At 31.1% G+C, this 19366-nt stretch overlaps 5 protein-coding genes across 5 annotated transcripts; all 5 read right to left on the bottom strand.

Annotated features, from left to right (window-relative positions):
- Positions 1 to 4263: 4263 nt before the first annotated feature.
- LOC145834994 (ATP-dependent zinc metalloprotease YME1L1-like) lies at positions 4264 to 13620 on the bottom strand. Its single transcript, XM_082942524.1, has 13 exons — positions 13510 to 13620; positions 12231 to 12345; positions 12016 to 12059; positions 10933 to 11077; positions 10043 to 10294; positions 9558 to 9710; positions 9095 to 9227; positions 8580 to 8761; positions 7948 to 8109; positions 7487 to 7638; positions 5895 to 6098; positions 5386 to 5469; positions 4264 to 5056 (listed from the first exon to the last, which is right to left on the bottom strand). The coding sequence occupies exons 1-13, from the start codon at positions 13522 to 13524 to the stop codon at positions 4751 to 4753; spliced, it is 1947 nt and encodes a 648-aa protein (XP_082798650.1). The 5' UTR covers positions 13525 to 13620; the 3' UTR covers positions 4264 to 4750.
- A 250-nt stretch (positions 13621 to 13870) lies between these two features.
- LOC145833114 (serine/threonine-protein phosphatase PGAM5, mitochondrial-like) lies at positions 13871 to 14746 on the bottom strand. Its single transcript, XM_082940314.1, has one exon. It carries the CDS (start codon positions 14744 to 14746, stop codon positions 13979 to 13981), a length of 768 nt encoding a protein of 255 aa, XP_082796440.1. The 3' UTR covers positions 13871 to 13978.
- A 343-nt stretch (positions 14747 to 15089) lies between these two features.
- LOC145833113 (serine/threonine-protein phosphatase PGAM5, mitochondrial-like) lies at positions 15090 to 15968 on the bottom strand. Its single transcript, XM_082940313.1, has one exon. It carries the CDS (start codon positions 15966 to 15968, stop codon positions 15090 to 15092), a length of 879 nt encoding a protein of 292 aa, XP_082796439.1.
- Positions 15969 to 16327: 359 nt separating this feature from the next.
- On the bottom strand, positions 16328 to 17167 carry LOC145833111 (serine/threonine-protein phosphatase PGAM5, mitochondrial-like). The gene has a single exon (XM_082940312.1). It carries the CDS (start codon positions 17165 to 17167, stop codon positions 16328 to 16330), a length of 840 nt encoding a protein of 279 aa, XP_082796438.1.
- Positions 17168 to 18145: 978 nt separating this feature from the next.
- Positions 18146 to 18923, bottom strand: LOC145834943 (serine/threonine-protein phosphatase Pgam5, mitochondrial-like). Its single transcript, XM_082942473.1, has one exon. It carries the CDS (start codon positions 18921 to 18923, stop codon positions 18150 to 18152), a length of 774 nt encoding a protein of 257 aa, XP_082798599.1. The 3' UTR covers positions 18146 to 18149.
- Positions 18924 to 19366: the final 443 nt, after the last annotated feature.

Genomic DNA, 19366 nt, shown 5'->3' with positions numbered 1-19366 from the left:
ACTTTCTACGTATCTCAAAATAAACTAAAAAGACGTTTTTTTTTATTATTTTAAAGTTAGTTGTGTTTATCTATATACACATAAAAAAGTCATTAACTACTAGCTGTTGGTAAATTTGTTAGTGTTATATAAGCTTTTTTTTTGTATACTGATTAAAATATAGTTAGAATGTTCCTAAAATCCTTCAAACTATTTTCAATTTATATATGTATCTGAAGTGGATAAATTGATTTGCTAGAATAGATAGATTTTTCAAGATAGATTTACTTTCTACACGTGAATATTAATGACAAACATCAAAACACAGCAAAAGAATTAAAATTACATTTGATATTTTCCTCTTTTGTAAATAAGTTTCAGTTTGTCCGGTAAAAGCAAGAGAAAAAGTTTATGCCAGTTTTCTCAAAGTTTAAGAACTTAAATAAATATTATTGACTCTTAAACTATAGTATTAGTAAGTACATAACAAAAACATATTTTGTACATAATTTGATAATAACTAACTTAACCTCCGCAGTAGAAAAATTGTTATTTCAAAATGAAAAGTTTTTTAAGCTATTATTAAGAATACTTTACTTATCATATTCAAAGTCAAATACTTAACACTCTAAATTCACTCTAAATAAATATCAAATGTATTGAGATAAGGTTAAACATGTTTTCATTTTTAAAACCTTTTTTTATAAACTTTTTTTCTAACTAATTAAATACAATAAATTAGAACTGGTTGGAAACAAATTAAAATGCAGTAAAAACATTTAAGAATTTAATTACTAAAACAACCATACAAAATTTTATCAGAAATTTAATATATGTTTACATTATTAAAAAGAGTTGATTTACTTCGAAATATAAAATAATTAGGCAAAATTAAAGGAAAAAGTATTTCAAAAAATAATCTAGTTAAATGCTTAGTACAGGGTCACACTAACATCGACTTTAACACACTTATATGATAAAAATATTTTATTACGATCTCTTTTTCGATCATGGTATGTTTTTTGTTAAAATATTTTAACAAAAAATACTACAAGCTTAATAGTTGTTAAGAGGTTAAAAAATTAATGGCTACATTACTAGTAAGGAGCGATTATTTATAAATATTTTTCTAAGTTTGCGATTATGAAAATAAATTTGGAAAACCCTGGTTTAAAATAAATCTCAAATAACTTTTGAGAACTTTAAAGATAACATTTTTTTGCTAAATTTATACAGATGAGTAGTGTGAATTATACAATAGTTTTTAAACTACCAATAACCTTTAAAAAATTCAACGGAAAATACTTTGAATGAACCCAAAACTTCCAAGATGTTTTTATTTCACAGAACGCAGATAAGAAGCGTTAAAGGAATTTTAAAAGAAGGATTCAAAAGAGTCGTTGGCCATGGAGTTTACATGACCAACGACTGCAGCGTCGCTTCTAATATCAGTTATTTCAACTACACTAAGGAGGAAGGGCTCGTCAAGGCTGCAACAGCGGAACGCAGCAACGCTTTTAGAAACTGAACAATTTAAGAAGCTACGAGAATAGAAACAGAAAAATTGTTCGTGAAACTTTCGACAGAGGAAATTCTTGTGAGATTGTAGCTCATGACGATTTGGTGGCTCCCGAGTATTAAATTGTAATTAAAGAAGAAGTAAACTCGACACACATACACTTGCATGAAGTGAATAGATAAAAAGTAAATTCAGGAAACAAAACTATTTAACTTTTTCTTAATTATAGAAGCAAAATAAAAATTTGGCATGTCAGTAGTAAAAAATCATATTTAAAAGAAAAAGTAATGCTAGTTTAAATACTTTACCTTTGTCCCGAACACCTAAAAAATTGAACAGTTTTAAACTGCTAGCACTTTAAGGCTAAGATTTTTAAGGTTAATATATTTTAAAATTTTTCCTGCATTACATCATACAGTACCAAATTTATCTCTTTAACTTTTTCATGTATTGTTGATGTTTTAAGAGCACTATTTTAACACAATTACATGATAAAAATATTTCACTACGATCTCTATTTCGATAATAATATATTTTTTGTTAAAATGTTTTAACAAAAAGTATTACAAGCTAAATTATTGTTAAGAGGTGAAAAAATAAATGGCTAAATTACTAGTAAGGGGCGATTATTTATAAAAGTTATTCTAAGTTTGCGATTATGAAAATATATTTGGAAAACCCTGGCTTAAAATAAATCTCAAATAACTTTTGAGAACTTTAAACATAATTTTTTTTTGCTAAATTTATACAGATGAATAGTGTGAATTTTACAATAATTTTTAAACTACCAATAACCTTTAAAAAATTCAACGAAAAGTGAACCCAAAACTTCCAAGATGTTTTTATTTCACAGAACGCAGATAAGAAGCGTTAAAGGAATTTTAAAAGAAGGATTCAAAAGAGTCTTCGGCCATTGAGTTTACATGACAAACGACTGCAGCGTCGCTTCTAACATCAGTTATTTCAACTACACTAAGGAGGAAGGGCTCGTCAAAGCTGCAACAGCGGAACGCAACAACGCTTTTAGAAACTGAACAATTTCAGAAGCTACGACAGTAGAAACAAAAAAATTGTTCGTGAAACATTCGACAGAGGAAATTCTTGTGAGATTGTAGCTCATGACGATTTGGTGGCTCCCGCGTATTAAATTGTAATTAAAGAAGAAGTAAACTGCGGCGCGATTAGAATAGCCAAGAACTTGCTTTATTATGTAGCTCATTTTCTTCTGTGCACACCAGTTTTTTTTTTCCTTTTTTTAAATAGTTTTGAGTTAATTTTAATAATGATACTTAAAAAACACTACTAATTAATAATAATATTGATTGTTAAGTTTCTTTTTTATTGTTTTAATCAAAACTGCTCAAAAATGTTTATAAAGTTTATGGTGTGAGGCTCGATAACCAAAAGATCTTTCTCTACACCAATGCATTGACCATAGTTGTGAGCGTTCACATTTTCTTTCCTTCTTTCTGACATCAAAATTTTTAAAAAGTTTAAAGAAATTGCTGTGACAAGCTCAAACAAGGCAACGATGAACAACGTCATTCTAGAGATAGAAAAAAAGTTGCTTGCCAACAAGGAAGCTCAAATGAAACAGACAGATTGTGCATTAGCCGAAAAAATAGACTCTATCGTTACCTTTAAAATCGGATCTTTAGAAAAAGTGTTTATGAAAATAATAATTTAAACCAATTTTTTTTGACACATCCTATTCTACAGTATTTTATTGGTCTATAATAACAGTTTATCACTTAAAAAATATGTTTTTTCTTTCTTTAGTGGTTTCAAAGTTTAGATTATAATGATAATAATATCTTGCAACTTTATTTTGTACATATTTTTCTGTTGAAGTAAAAATAAATGGTTTTGAAAATTACTGTGCCTCTATCTTGTCTGCAACAAAAATAAGTAAGTTTAAATTAGAATTTTTCAATACGTACGTTTTGAAGAATAAAAAAGGTGTTTGGTCGAATTATTGCATTTTCTGTTTAATAAAATAGCTGAATAAACCTGCCATGATTTTGAATGTTTTAGTGTTCAAAACATTATGTTTTTTATTAAATAAGGAGATTAGTATTTGTTATACTTTTTTAGTTTTGTTACCACAACAATGTGTCTATATTTCTGATAAGTGTTAAAAATTTGATCAAGTAATTTAAAACTTTCTTATTTACTTTTAATGGATTTAAAATTGTTTTTAATTGTTATATTTAGTTTTCAACCGTTTAAACTGCCGAGAAAAATTGTAAAGATAAGTTTTGACAATGGATTTTTTTTTTGTATTTCATCTTGTTTTTTAAGTGGTCAATGCTAGGAAATAAAAATAATTAAAAAGTACTGTTACTGTTAAGTATTCGTGAAACTAATAAAAAAACTTTTCAGCTTAAAATCACAACTATTTAACAGCTATAGGTTATAGATTTTACATTTAATAAATAAATCAATATTATTTACATTATTTTGTTATATACCTACTAGTATTTTACTTTAAGAGTTAATAACAGCTATTTAAGTCGTTGATCTTGTCTTTTTTACTTTAGACTTTACTGTAAAAACTAAAAGTTATTACATGACAGCAAAGCTATAACTGTAGATAGTTTAAACAATATCTGTTTTTGATGTAAACTATCAAACCAGAACATGTATACCACTTTAAATTTTCCAATATAGAGTTGTAAACACTTACATAACATATGTATATGTATATTTTTTCTAAAACAAAAATAGTTTAGGTAGACCATTAATTGAAAAAAGCTTTTTTTTTTTCAGTTTATTTCGAGATACGTCATCAGAGGCAAGTTGAATGTAGAAAGTAAAAATGATTTACAGAATCACAAAAAAAAAACAATAAAATATTGTACAGGCGGCTCTTGGATACATATAAATTAAAAACAGGCTAAAAAGTGGCTTTTAATAGTTAGTAACAGCAGTACGACTTTTACTAGAAAAATTACATTAAATAAATAAAAAGAGCATTTTGAATTTATTTGAAGGTTATTTATTAAGAAGTTATTAACATACAGAAACATTGTTAATGATTTCTGATGCTATCATAGTTTTAACCAAAACCAAAGCTAAAGTACAGAATTACTTTTCAAAAGTGCTTGTAATACAAAAACAACTGTTAAAAGCTATTTTTTCAAACACTCAACGCTTTGGCCAGACAGACATAGAACTCACAACAAAACAATATCAAGGGACTCAACTTTAAACAAGTTAATCTCAATTTACCCATGACTTATTCAGCCGTTCTCATTCGGGGTTCTTGGGTGGTTTTATGGTAGGTTTCTTAGGACAAACATCGTTGTCATCATCTTTGGGAGGGGTGTAATCTATCAGGGGCACTCCGAAGGGACCCAGTTTGAAATTGGTGGTGAAGTCTAGCGTTTTTCTGACATTTTTGTCCCTTTGTTTCTGCACAGAGTCCATGTCTTTAGTTTTCACCAAAAGTTTTATCTCCTGCATTGTGAGCGTCTCGTACCTGATGAGTCCCTCGGATAAGAGTTTGTGTTCGGACTGTTTGCTGGTGAGCAGCTTTTTTGCTTCGTTGTAAGATTTCTGTGTGAAAATGGAGGTTTTATATGTGATTTATTTATATTAATAAAGTTGCTTTGGTATAATAATAAAAACCTGGGTTTAAATAAAAATTTTATTTTTTATTTGACTGTTTTTAATCCAAGACTTTTATAAAAAATTTGAGTAAAAAATGTACTGTTCTTTTAAATACAGTTTTAAAAAATAGATGTCTGTACCTTCAATAATAGTACTTTCAAATCTAAATTTATAATTAAAAAAATTTACTTTAGCAAAAATATGTGTTTAAGATTTTAAAGTAAAATGTTAACCTTCAAAAATGAGCTAAATAGATATAGATAAAAAATAAAAACTTGAAGAAATTTTTTGACTTCAACTTCCACCATTCTTTTTGTGTCTTCACTGACTTTTTTCATATCGTATTTCATCATTCCTAACTGTAATGCAAATATGTGTGTCAAAGTATTATATAGGTACGCTTTTTGTATTCAATATTATTAAACTGTAAATTTGAAAATAAAAAATTAATCTAAACTTTTAAACAAATAACTCAGTTTAAAAATGATGACATGAAGACTATTTTCAATTTAATTAGTAATATTAACTAAAAAACTAGCTCTGATTCCAATTAGCATAATTTTTTTTTAAATAAAGCACAAATTCTAAACAACCAGTGTAATACATCATAACCGGCTTTTGTATAAATAATTCTGCCAGTTAAAACTACCAAACGTAGATTGACACAAACTTGATTACTCATCCGAGATCGTACACCAGGTAATAGGCGATAATTTAAATTTAATTAATAAATATCAATTTAAAAGCACTTCATATCTATTTTGATACAGAAAACTTTACAAACCTTGTTGCTCATTCCGAGATCGCACACTAGGTGGTAGGCGATGTTGGTGGCCTGCTGTATGTCGCTGCTCGCACCGGTGGTCACTCTCTCCTCCCCGTGGAGCAACTCCTCCGCGACTCTTCCTCCCATGGCCACGTTCATCGACGCTATCAGCTCCTCCTTCGTCTGGCCGTTCTCGCTCTCCAGTGGGGGCAGTTGCGAGACCTGGGTAGTGTGAATAAGTATTTGTTTAAAAGGTGTGTGTGAAAACTTTCAATTATAATATATATATATATAACAAATCAGTATATGGTATTTGGTTGATTATAGGTAGTAAAAATTCTTTATTAAAGATCTAAAAATACTAAAAATTATAAAACATATCAGTATACGGTGTTTGGTTGATTAAAAACTGTAGAAGTTATAGATCAGTTTTGGTAGAAAAATGAGGGCATAAAATATAAAAATTTTCAGCGAGATATATACCATATTTTGAACATTCAGTCTATTTATTTACTCTACTAATACAAACAAAGCTTTTTATACTTCTACACAAATATTTTCTTAAGAAAGTTGTAGAAATTATTTGTGTAGAAGGTTTTAAAAAACATTGTATGGTAAAGTAGAATAATTTTTTGTTATAACTTAGTACTGAGTGGTTAATCAATATTTACTAGTAAATAATTGAAAAACACCTTAGTATATCTCTATTAATGCTAAAAAATTTATAAGAAACATTATAAAATAAAGCTTACACAAAATTGAGAATAGGTTGGAATTATGTTTGAACTTTTTTAACTATCCAACATAATTTATTTCACTTTAAGAAAACTGGTATAAAACAATTTATATAAAAATATTTACAAAATGGCTAGCACTCAATATAAGTGATCACAAAAATCAGTTTCCATTTAGTTTATTTATTTTACATAAAATTATAATTTTTCCTAAATTAATTTGATTACAATTAAATTTGAATACATACTATTACACAAGAAATTTAATATTTACATTAAAAAACTACTATAGTCAATAACACATATGTTCTATGGTGTGGTAAAACTTTTATGTAATTATTTTAAAACATTCATTTACAGAAACAACACTAAAACTCATGATAGAGTTTGTGTTATGAAGTGAGTGTAGTTTAACAAAACTGTTTAAAAAAACTTGTTAAAATTTTGAGGTAACTTCAATATAGGTCATACTTTAAAAATATATGTATTATCAAACTAATGTAGCATACATACGTTTATATAAAATCCAACAGTTATTTATCATAACTTTGAAATTCTGTTTTCAATTTATACATGAGATAAAACCTTTTGTTATTTACAAGCTAAAAGTCTTAGTTAAATATAAACATTTTTAGGTATGATTTGGTATTTGTAAAATCACTTGAAAAATATAAACAGTTATCACAAAATAAACTTTTTTTTTTGTTATTGTTGAGTTTTTTTTTTAAACAAATAAAATATACTAGTTCTAGCTGCAGCCTATAATGATTTCAAAACATAATTGATAAAAAGTAATCAACACTGTAATCAACAAATACTTATGTTAACAAAACGCACTATTGACAAAATATACTTATTGTTTAACATTAAACTAACGTGACCAAGGGCTTGACCCCTCTGCCTGATGGTGCACTTGTAAATATCCCACGAAGCGGGTGTGTACAAAGCCACTAGAGCGTGACCGGCTTCGTGGTACGCCGTGTTCTTAAGTTCTGATTCGCTACGAACTCTACTGCGCAGTTCCGGACCTGTGCAAAAATTAAAACTTGTGTCAAGTGAGTAATTTTAGTTTGGAGATACTTGGACTAACTACCGACCGACCTGTTTTTTAAATACATCTGATAAGAAAATAGGTAGTTAAGCTGTGAAAGTTTTTTTGTTAGTACAGTGATTTGATTTAAACAGAAAAACACATTACCAAATAAGATAGTATTTAAATAAACTAAAACTATTTTGTTAATTATATGTCTAGTCTATTAGTGTGAATAAAAAAGTAGTACATATAAGCTTGAAAGTTGCATAAATATTAAAAAACCAATCAACACAAAACAACGAACCCATTTTAATTTTATCATACGCGTATTCAAGGTCTTCCTGTTTAACGAGCAGATGGTTGTTTTTAGCAGCTTGCAGTGCGGCCTGATTGACGACGTTCGAAATATCGGCTCCACTAAATCCTCCTGTCAGAGATGCCATCCTGTCCAAGTCCAATCTCTCCACTGAAAAGTATATTTTTTCAATATACCTCATTTTATAGATGTATGTATTTCACAATTAAATTATTAAAATGGTATACATTAAATTTAAGTGCAGCAAAACTTAGACTAACGTTTAAGTGATTAAAAATACTCACAGCATTTATCCTAAAAATTGAACAATCAAAATTTTTGAACAAAAAACATAATTCATTTATAGTTTTGTGTAAACATCATACATCTAATCCTTTTTTTTTAATTTTTACAACCAATTTATTTACTACATATCGACAGGGTTTAACTAGTAAAATTATAATGAGGTAATTTGTAATTTACTTCAAGTAAACATAAAAATATGAAATAGTTAAAAAATAGCATAACTAATTAAACAACAATATAGTTAAAACAATTATAGTCAAACAAAACTAATCAGTACAAAAATTAAATATAATTTAGCTCACAACACCCGTGTAATCAACAAGTATGCAACTAACAGCTTTGCAGGCCGTTCAGTTTGTCCAAATACATCTGCAACGTTGCCTTCCTACCCGCAATATCCGGCAGTGAAACTTGCACCTGGCTGTCAAACCTTCCCGGTCTTGTGAGAGCTTTGTCCAGGACTTCAGGGGAGTTTGTCGCCCCCAAAACTATCACTGGCTCCCCACTTTTCATGAAACTGTAGAGGTATTGTTTTCAAAATTAATATCAAAAAAACTTTTAGCTTTATAAAAAATAATAGCTAAGTTTATGCGGAGGGAAAATTTAATCCTAAAGGTACTATTGTGATATAAGTTTACTGCTGTTTTTCAACTGGATTATTACTAAACAATATTAAACATCCTGCCTTTTTTAATGTACATCATTAAGGATGTACTAAGTCTATAAAAAACTAGTTCTTTGTGCTATTTTTTTTTAATAACCGCAATTACATCTACAATTATAAAAGCAGTACAAACAATCCTAATTTACAATAAGTGTACTAAATAGTATACAAACCAACACAACTAACCCATCCATTTCCTGAAGTAGCTGATTGATAGTTTGTCTGGCGTAAGGTTGCAACGTGTTGTTAGTTCTCGCCGATCCGCAAGCGTCTATTTCGTCTATGAATATTATTGCTGGTGCCTGAGCTCTTGCTGATTCTATAATTGTTACAATAAATAAGTTAGTGGGAGAAATGTATGGCATAGCTTACAAATGAGTCATAAGTCTAATTCAATTGTACAACATTTTGAAATGAAAAGTAAATTAAATAAAAAACTTTTTGTAGCTAATTTAAAAGCTCAGATTATCTAAGGTAATCTAAAAATGTCATCAAAATCAATACTTATTACTATAAGTGTGCATAATAGTTATATAAAAGCAAGAAGTTAAAAACTTAAATCAAAACATAACTTTAGCAACCAACGATATCCAAATACTACCTAACAAAAAATCAAATAAAACTATCAAAAACGTATCAAGCAACCAACCAAACAATTGCCTGACCCTGGAAGCACCGACTCCCACGTACATTTCTTCAAATTCCGATCCTGCAGCGTAGAAGAAGGGCACGCCAGCCTCGCCTGCCACTGCTTTCGCCAGCAAGGTCTTGCCAGTTCCCGGTGGCCCTACCAGCAGGATGCCTGTGAAATGAGTGGAAGTTAAGGCTGTGAGCTTTTGTATACAAATAAATCGTTAGTTGGATAGTATGTTTTTTAGATGCTTATAAAGTACAACGTTAAAAAAATATTCGAGCATTTTTTAAAAGCAGCTTTTATGTGTTTAACTTATACGCAAGAAGTCTTCTGTCTTTTATTGGCATTAACAAATATCACATGCTACTTTGATGTCATTAAAATGTTAAATATATTAAGTTCTATAAAAAAATCTATAGATAAAAACAACTACTGTATGTTTAAAACATAAAAAGAAAAAATCAGTAATACATATACTTTTAAAAACAACAACATCCAACCTTTAGGAAGCTTGGCTCCTAATGAGGTGAACTTTTCAGGATCCTTCAGGTAGGTAACCACGTCCTTCAGCTCCTCCTTCGCCTCGTCCACTCCGCACACGTCCTTGAACCTGATCTTGGAGGTGGACCCCTCCTCCTGCGGCTGGAACCTTCCCTTGTTGGGGTTTTCACCCAGCTTGTCCTTGATCGACTTGTACACGGTGTACGTCAGGAGGGTGCCCAGGCCGACGAAGAAAATCGTCTTTCCGATGCCTGGGTTGTTGGATAATATTTTTACAGGATAGCTTTAAAGTATTCAAGTATGTAATGTATGTCTAGCGTATAGAGCCACTTAAAATTTACTTAATCTTTTTATAAAATACAATTTTTGTTTCAGCTATGACTTGCTTGATTTAAATTTGAACGTTTTCAAATATTTATATTTCTTGGTTCGTGGATATTATTGTTTCAGTATCTGCTATACTAAATTAACATCATCTTAGTAAGTAGTGGTTAATTATATAAAAGATGTATTAAATAATATTGATTGAATTTTTACAAAACATTTTGTGTGGACTAAAACTTGCTTCACGTAATTTAATAAATGGTTTGAAAACATTAAACTCAAAAACAGCTTTATAAAACTTTAAATGACTGAGTATAACCGTTCTTATTTAAAATGTTTGTACTTAAGATTAATAAGTAGAATATTATCGTATTTTGAAGCACTGTTAAAAATAGCCAGGATTTACTTATAGCAAGGCAACTTCATATTAAAAAAAAATTATCACTTTTTTTAGCATTTATAGAAATTTTAAGAAACTTTAATTTTAGAAAGCTATAAAAACGTACAAGTAACTATAACGTCAATAAAAGCAAGTTTTCAAGCAACAAATGAAAACAAAAATCACTTCTGGGTTTGGTGGTGTGCAGCCTCTCGGTGAAGCCTTCGAGGAACCCGACCCTGACGGCGTGCTTGTTGTTGTTGTCGAGGTTGTACATCCTCATGGTTCTTTCCACCGCGCGATCCAGCTCCCCATGACCGTTCGATTCCGGCTGTGCGTTTGAAAAGTAGTTATATTTTAATAAATGATAGCTAGATCACAAATACTGTGATATTATTTTGTAAGCTTGTTAGTCAGTACCATGGATTCCGTTCACCCACAATATAGTAACCAAATTGTAATTAAGGAAAGTCGTTTCAAATAAAGTAACCGTATATCTAGCGGTTTTAAGAATTATTTTTACATTTAACTTGTCAAGAATACACACAATTATCTATAAGTGTAAGAAACCATCCCATAAACAAAGGACCAAACTATGTAAATGTATAAGTACTTAAATTATAAAAACGACAGGGTTGCCACTTCCATGAGTTACCAGAAACTTCCCTGAGTTACCAGAAACTTCCCTGAGTTACCTTAAATTTCCCTGAGTTTTTTTCAAATCCTTAAAAATGTTGTTTGTTATTAAAACATATACAATGTTAATTCTAAGAATATTGAAGAACTAGCCGCTAGGCTAAACATTTTCTGAATAAGCACTTAATAATAAATAAAATTAACTTTTCGAACAAAACATTGAAATTGGATTAACTAATTTTTATTCTAGATCTAGAAGAATTTTTCCCTGAGATTTTTTTTTAATCTTAAAACTTCCCTGAAATTTTTAGGAAAAAACAAAACTGCCTTGAGTTTCCCTGAGTTAAAAAAAAGTATCAAAATTCCTGAGTTTCCCTGAGATTTTCTAAAGCTTGAAAATTCCTGAGTTTCCCTGAATTCCCTGAAAGTGTGGCAACCCTAAAACGACTAGATCACAGTTACTGTAACAGCTTTATGTAAAATTTGAACAAAAATAAATTTTGAGTTCTTGTGTTTAGTTATTTAGTTTAAACCTAATATGTTAACATTTTATTTGAGCTCAATTATAGAGCAGTAAAATATACAATTTGTTGTTTAAATAGTAAGCTATATACTTAAAATGGGTAAACTAACAGAAGATGAAGACTTGAATCCTCTGTGGATCATGGTTGTGTTGACTGTGGAGAAGTTAAGTTTTACTAGCTTTAAATATTAAAATTACAAGTTACTACTGATAAAAAAGAACTTAAATCTAGCACAAGTTGTTAAATTTCTTACATCGAGGCAAAATTGTCTACCTTACTGAAGTGATTTCAACTCACATTCGCAAAACACAAACTGAAACTAACAGTGGCCGTGTAATGAGCTCATTAGTATAGAAGAACTGAGCAGTTCTTGGTATGAGCAATCAAATTTCCTCAGCCTAAGCAGGGGGCTTGTGAGCGAGCTCGGAATTCGTGGTATCTGTTGAATATTTAACTAGATTAGTTTATCAAGTCTGTAAGTTTTAATCACTTGATGAGCTCATTTCTTTAAAGTAAAAGATTGTTTTCGAGTAAACTGCTATTGTGACTTTCATACCAGTTTAAATAAAATTTGTGTTAGGAATAGTGTAGTTTGTAAAAGTTAAACTTATCGTACAATTAAAAAAAAATTACTTAGTTTGTCTGGACACATATAATAAACTTAAGTTTTCTAATATTTTTAGAGTTTTAAAAACTGTTTTAAAAAATTTAAAGGAAGCTCGTCAACTAGTTTAAGTAAGCTAAGAAATACTCAAGCTCTAAACTAGATACTCAACCACTTAAAACACATACTTATCTATCTAACAACTATAAACTCTCATATTTTCTGCAACTAACTTTCTCTCTCAACTGCTTCAAAGACTTGCTGTCATGCTGCTGTTTATAAATGATTGCAGCAACTTTTTTCAACCTCTTTGCAGCATGTTTACCAGATTTGTTCATAAAGAACACCTATGGCGCAAAGTAAAAACTGTTATTATATCTTTCATTAAATTGTTCTTTAATAATTTATTTATTATCGTATAAAAGTTCTGCCTATATTAAAGCACAATTTAAAATATGTCCTCAGAAAATAAAGTATAACAGTTGTATGAAAATAAAGAATCTAAAATTGCCACATGTTGAGGCAGGAGTGATTTAGCATTTATAAAGTTTTTTTTTTCATTTTAGTTTGCAAGTGATAAGGCTAAACAACCTCATATATAACAAGCAATATGTACAAAAATACATAAGCTACTGTAGGATTTTGGTATCGATCATGAAATAGTAGCTAATAGTTTTATAATTTTTATTCTATTCTAATCAGTTCAAACTAAATTAAAACTAGAATACTTTTATTTAGTATTATTTTTTTAACTAGCTTATATATAGATTTGAAACCAACATTTAGCAAAAACTTAATTTTATCAAATGAGAAAGTAATATTTATATTTAAATAAAGTAATATTATGCTTATTAGAAAGCTACATATAACAGCATGCTCTTTTATTTACAGAACTAACTTTAAAAGAACACATAATTTTTTTAAATATTTTAGTCGTATATTAACTACTTTTCTAGCAAAAAAAAATTAATTTTGTACAATTTTGTGACAAAAACTCACAGTTTGACCAGACATCTTTCAAAGATTGTTTTCCTTGGCCCATTTATTCAATAACAAAAGACAGACAGAACATAAAACTTTCTTACATATCTACAACATTGCTATTATGCTGAAAAAAAAAGGTTTTATTTCACAGCTTTATATAATTTAATAAGATAATTTATACAATTACAAACTTGAAATAAATAAAAATAAGGTAATGATGCTATTTAATAACCAGGAAACTTTAATATGGTTTTTTTTAAATTAGTTTCAACTGCTAAAAACTTGAAAATAATAAACTTATTTTGGTTCAGATTCAAAAAACTAACAATATGTTAGTTTGTTATTTGAACAAAACAAACAAAAAACTCAACAAACTTTAAAAAACTACAAACTAAAAACGCATGTACAGCAAAGTTTCTAAACTTAAAATATATGCTGTCTAACACAAAACAAAAAGTTAAATCATTGTTTTACTAATTTCAGTCTACGCAGTGCACTGGTCAATATCAAGGAACCCAGCGTCTCCCATACAAACACAAGAAACCCTTCCGTCCGGGAATATCTTGAACCAGCTAATACTGCAGTGATTGACAACAAACCCTGACCAGCGCATCAGCGGCATCTGCAACAACTTCAAGGTCATGAACCTGGTCACGTTGCCGTGGCAGAAGTACAGCTCGACGGAGTCCCTGTCCGACTCGCTCCTGTGCATCTTCTCCTTGAACCAGTCGTTCAGGTTGCTTCTCACCTGGTTCACCTCTTCCCAGGGCACCTCGTAGTTGGCGTATGGGGGGTTAGGCCAGATCGGGCACCCTTCTGCCAACCTGTTGTCTGTGATGGCGTTAACGTTGCACAAGCCGGACTGGATCATGGCCCTCTTCCTGGTCTGCTCCGCCCTGATCACAGGGGAGTTGTACACCTGCAGGTCGACCTCATTCAGGTTGAACTCTGTGGGGATGAACTTCTTGAGGAACCTTCCAAGGTGGTCGGCTTGCAGCATGCCCAGGTTGGTCAGCCTCTGGACAGGGGCTTGCATCTGGTACTGGCCGTGCCTGATAAGGAAGATGTTCCTGACGCCTTTTGCTTGCTGGCACTGGTTCTGCCTGCCGTCCCAGTTGTAGAACCACGGCTCTTCGGCGGGAGTGACCACAGGGTGGTTGAGGTCGTAGTCAATGGCGGCGTGGCACTGCTTTTTGAACAGCGACAGGCTGCTTCCAAAAACAGCAGCTCCTAGCTTAAAAAGGGATGACATTGTGAAAAAAAAAAGAATCTGTAAAAAAATTAATGATTGTGTTCTGCATTTATAAAGATTACCAAAATTTTATTTAAAATCTGTATGCTTATTCTATTTAACATAATGCTTTTTTCTATAAAAACTGTAGGAAAAAAATTTAAAACAGCTTTAAGACTTCCACTTAAAAACAAAACAAATATTGGTCTAATCTTTTTTTTTCAACTTCTAGCTGTAATATAATTTAAACTTGTCTTTACTCAACTAAACAACATGTAAGTCATAAATAATGTTTTTTGTCAAGTGTACTACAAACAAACATTAAAAAATAATAAGTGTTGTTTCAATAAAAACTACTTGATCTTTAATTGGTGACATAACACATTTTATCAAAAAAGCCAGTATCGCCAAAAGTCATGCAACGGACCCTACCATCAGGGTGAATTTTGAGCCAAGTTATGCCACAGTGACCAATCAAAAGTCTGGACCACGCAGAAAGAGGCATCTGCAAGAGTTTCAGGGTCAAAAACCTGGCAACGTTAGCGTGGCAGAAGTACAGCTCGAAAGTGTCCATGTCACAATCACTCCTGTGCATTCTCTCTTTAACAAAACTATTTAATTTGTTTCTGCATGTCTGGACGTCCTGCAAACACGGGTGGTAGTTAGGAAAGCTTGGGTTGGGGTACATCGGGCAGCCCTCAGCCAAGCGGCACTCCAGCATCATGTTTAAGTTTAAGCCAGCTTTCATGGCTTCATAGCAGGTCTGTTCTGCTCTGAGCACGCCAGAGTGGTAGCACCTGACGTCCATGTTGCAGAGGTTGAACTCCTTGGTTGCAAACTTTGCAAGGAACCTTCCTAGCATTTGAGCTTGCTGTATGCCCTTGTCAGTGAGCTGGGTGACTCTTGACTCCAGGTCGTGCTGGGCGTCCCTGATGAAGAAAATATTCCTGGTTCCCTGTCGCATAGGATGGTTCTGTCTGCTGTCCCAGTTCCAAGCCCAGGGCTCGTCAGCAGGAGATACCAGGTCATTGCATTGAGGCGGAGGGGGGCGGCATGGGGGAGGCGGGCTGCATTGAGGTGGAGGGCTGCAAGGAGGTGGAGGACTGCAAGGAGGGGGGTTGCACTGCGAAAAGTATGAGGGAGGGCCACAGTCACTGTTGGCCAAACTCTGTTTTTGGAACAGGGCCAGACTGGTAATGCTGCTTCCAAAAACTGCCGACCCCAACTTCAGCAGAGATGACATAGGAAATTTAAATAAAGTCTCTGTAACAAAATAAGGAATTGGTACCAATTTTTTTAAATCGCAGTGTTGTTTGAAACATTAAACTAAAATTACTATTTTGCTTTTGTGTTAAATAAGACAGATGATGTATAAAATTTACAATAAAGTTTTTTTGAAAAAATGAAACTAAATATTAACAAGCTATCACTGCTTTTACATTGTATGATGAAAATTAAGTTTACTTATTTACTTTATTTTATTTTTTTTTTGAAATAAATTAAAGGAAAATGATCTACAACTGAAGTTAACAAAATCATACAAATTATTGAAAGCATTACAAATTTAACAGAGAACTATCGATACTTATGATATTGTTTGAACTATATGTCTTCAGTCCATATTTCTTGAGGCAGAAAACCATTGTTTCCAAAAGTCACACATGAAACTCTACCATTAGGTTTAATTTGAAACCAAGTTATACTACAGTTGAGTGATCTGAACCTACTCCAGGCGTTTAGTGGCAGTTGCAACAGCTTCATGGTTAGAAAATTAATGATATTTTTATCACAAAAGTACAGCTCAAACGTGTTTTGGTCAGTTGTACTTCTACTAAAAGTTTCAGCAAAAAACTCGTCCAGTTGTTTTCTTTTTTCGTTAGTTTTTTCCTTTGTTTCCTTTTCATGATTTGCACGCGCTATGAAATCAACATCAGTAAAAGTTGGTACGTAATAAGTTACTGGACTTGGCTTGAGAGGAATGCCATGATTTAAGCGGCTATCTTCTTTACCTTGAAGATTATATTGAGCGGTATTCATTGCTATCATTGCTGTTTCTTGTGTGTACTGTTCAGAGGAACTAACTACTTTTACATCTGTTTGTTCAATAGGAAACTGTTTTCCTAACTCAACCAAAAACTTTCCAAGTCCTTCAGCTTGTTTTTTGCCAAGTTCAGTCAGACCTTTGTTAGGTCCAAAAAGTTCATGTTGCGCAGTTTTAACAAACAAAATGTTTTTTACTCCCTTTGGCTTTTTTTCACTTTCACAATACACATCATGAAATCCATCCCAATTGGCATACCAACTGGTATTTTCAGGGTACCGTGGGTTGAATATTAGACGATTTTCGCAGTCCATCCTAGCATGACTTTGCTTTTTGAACAAGGACAGGCTTGTAAAGCCGCTTCCAAAAGCAGCTGATGCTAGCTTCAAAAGATTTGGCATTGTGACTATTAAAAAACTGCAGATGTTTTTATATACAGCTTGCTTTAAATCATAATTTACTGTTTAACTAAAAAGGCTTTGTATTTACGTTTAAAACTGCTACAGCAATAGACTAACTTATGCTATAATTATTACAACTAAACAAAACTTAAAAGCAACTGCTGATTTCCAGACAACATATTTTAACATATGTACTCAATTAATACTTTTTAGGTATTGCACAAAATATTTGTTTACATTTGTTTTACAAAAATACATTCAAATATAACAAAGCAGATTTGTTTGTACATTTGTTATACAGGCAAAAAATTAAAAAAGCATTTATTATTTTTTGTAAAACTAAGCTTGAATAATCTAAAAAGTCAAACTTTTGTATAGTTTATAAATTTTTAGAACTGCTACAACATATTACTATATACATAAAATCAATTGATAATAAACTTTGGCTAACTTAAAACAAACTATTAATATATAAATGTTTATAACTTAAATTACCTTATTCTAAAACACATTCTTTTAAACATAGTTTGAAAATTTAATGAAGAGTACTTTTAAGTGTTTAACTTTCTATTAATAATAATTAATTTTTCAAAAACTATGTTCTTTAAAACAAAAATTCAACTTTTCAATAATTGATATGTGCATTGTTCATGAGATAAAAAACTAGCATCTTTATAAGTTAACATGTTATCCTGCAATCTGGGAAAAATACTATGTTAAGTTCCACTGCTGTAAGATGAACCTTGACAAAGTTTTCAGTGGCAGCTTTATTCAAGGTCATATTGATAAAAAAACTAATATGACAAAAGTGTTGAGATAAACACAAGTAATAATAAGTACAATTAAAAATTTAAAAACTCAACTAAGTAATTGTATATTTTCATTCTTCTATACAATACTTTCTTTGTGTCTAATGCTACTCAAGTATAAACTTCATCTGTTATTTAAAGTAAAATAAAAGTATAATACCCTGTTTAGAAAACTAATCATCAGTGCAGTTTTCATACTCTAAAAATCCAGCATCACCAAAAGTCAAGCAAGAAACTCTACCATCAGGGGTAATTCTGAACCATGTTATGCTGCAGTGCTTTATGTTGAACCTAGACCAGGCGTTCAGTGGCAGCTGCAAAAGCTTCAAAGTCAAGAACTTGATGACGTTAGAGTGGCAAAAGTACAGCTCAAAGGAGTCCTTGTCAGTACTGCTCCTGTGGATTCTTTCTTTGAAAAAACTGTTGAGATTGTTCCTGACCTCTTTAATTATGGACACAGGAGGGTTGTAGTTAGGGTAATTTGGATCAGGGAGCATTGGACAACCCTCCTCAATGCGATGCTCTTCAATGACGTCATAATTGCATGGGAAATCACACTGGTTTATGGCAATTCTGCATGTCTCATGAGCCCTTCTCATAGTGGAATGATAAACTTTCACATCCATTTCTTCCAACCTGAACTCATCTTTGAACTTGTTCAGAAAAGTTCCAAGTTGAACTGCTTGAGTCTGGCCCAATTGAGTGAGGCTTTTTGATTCTGTTTGTTTTTTATACTGTCCATGCCTGATGAAAAGCAAGTTTCTTGTTCCTTTTGACTGCTTGTCTACACAAAAATTCTGTTTGTTATCCCAGTTGTAGTTCCAGGGGTAATCAGCAACTGAGTGCAAGGCAATGGGACTGCAGTCAGCATCAGCATAAGCAAAACTTGGTAGGCTGACCAAAGTGCCTGCTAAAGTAGCTGATCCTAACCTTAACAAAGATAGCATTTTAAATGTGTACTAAAAATGTCTGCAAGTTAAACTTTGTAAATAAGTAAATGAATTAAAACACTTTTATTGACAAACTTCAAAACATTTAAACTATTTCTTTACTTTTGATTCCATATTCAAAATCTGACTATTAAGTTAAACATATCATGTTACAAAAGTTAAAGCACGTTTAATAATTGTTTAGGGCATAAGAAAATAATTTTTTTTTAAATTTAGTCATGTTTTTACATAACTAATTAAGCTATTTTGTTACTTTTTACTTATAAAAATTTACAAAAAATTAAAAATAAGTTTATTACAAGTTGTTCAAAATTTATTGAAGACTACTCTGAGAAAGTTCTAAAATAAGTGTCTAAGGAGGTTGTAAAATTTTAAAGAAATAGTCTTTTTTTTTGCATTTTTAGTTTTTGCCTCCATAAAGAATTTATATCTCTGAATTT

This window comes from Thalia democratica, chromosome 4 (genome assembly GCF_965202585.1).
Source record: "Thalia democratica chromosome 4, ktThaDemo2.hap1.1, whole genome shotgun sequence".
NCBI lineage: Eukaryota > Metazoa > Chordata > Thaliacea > Salpida > Salpidae > Thalia > Thalia democratica.
The sequence above is the reverse complement of the archived record's forward strand: the minus strand, read 5'-3'. Positions and strand labels throughout refer to the sequence as shown.

Bases quoted from the DNA above. Each gene is read 5' to 3' on its own strand.
- LOC145834994 (XM_082942524.1), bottom strand. The intron at 11,078-12,015 runs GTTAGTTTACCC...TCAAACGCACAG, and splicing joins GATTCAAGTCTTCATCTTCT to CCGGAATCGAACGGTCATGG. The intron at 10,295-10,932 runs GTGATTTTTGTT...CCAACAACCCAG, and splicing joins GCACACCACCAAACCCAGAA to GCATCGGAAAGACGATTTTC.
- LOC145833114 (XM_082940314.1), bottom strand. From the start codon at position 14,746: ATGTCATCCCTTTTTAAGCTAGGAGCTGCTGTTTTTGGAAGCAGCCTG.
- LOC145833113 (XM_082940313.1), bottom strand. From the start codon at position 15,968: ATGTCATCTCTGCTGAAGTTGGGGTCGGCAGTTTTTGGAAGCAGCATT.
- LOC145833111 (XM_082940312.1), bottom strand. From the start codon at position 17,167: ATGCCAAATCTTTTGAAGCTAGCATCAGCTGCTTTTGGAAGCGGCTTT.
- LOC145834943 (XM_082942473.1), bottom strand. From the start codon at position 18,923: ATGCTATCTTTGTTAAGGTTAGGATCAGCTACTTTAGCAGGCACTTTG.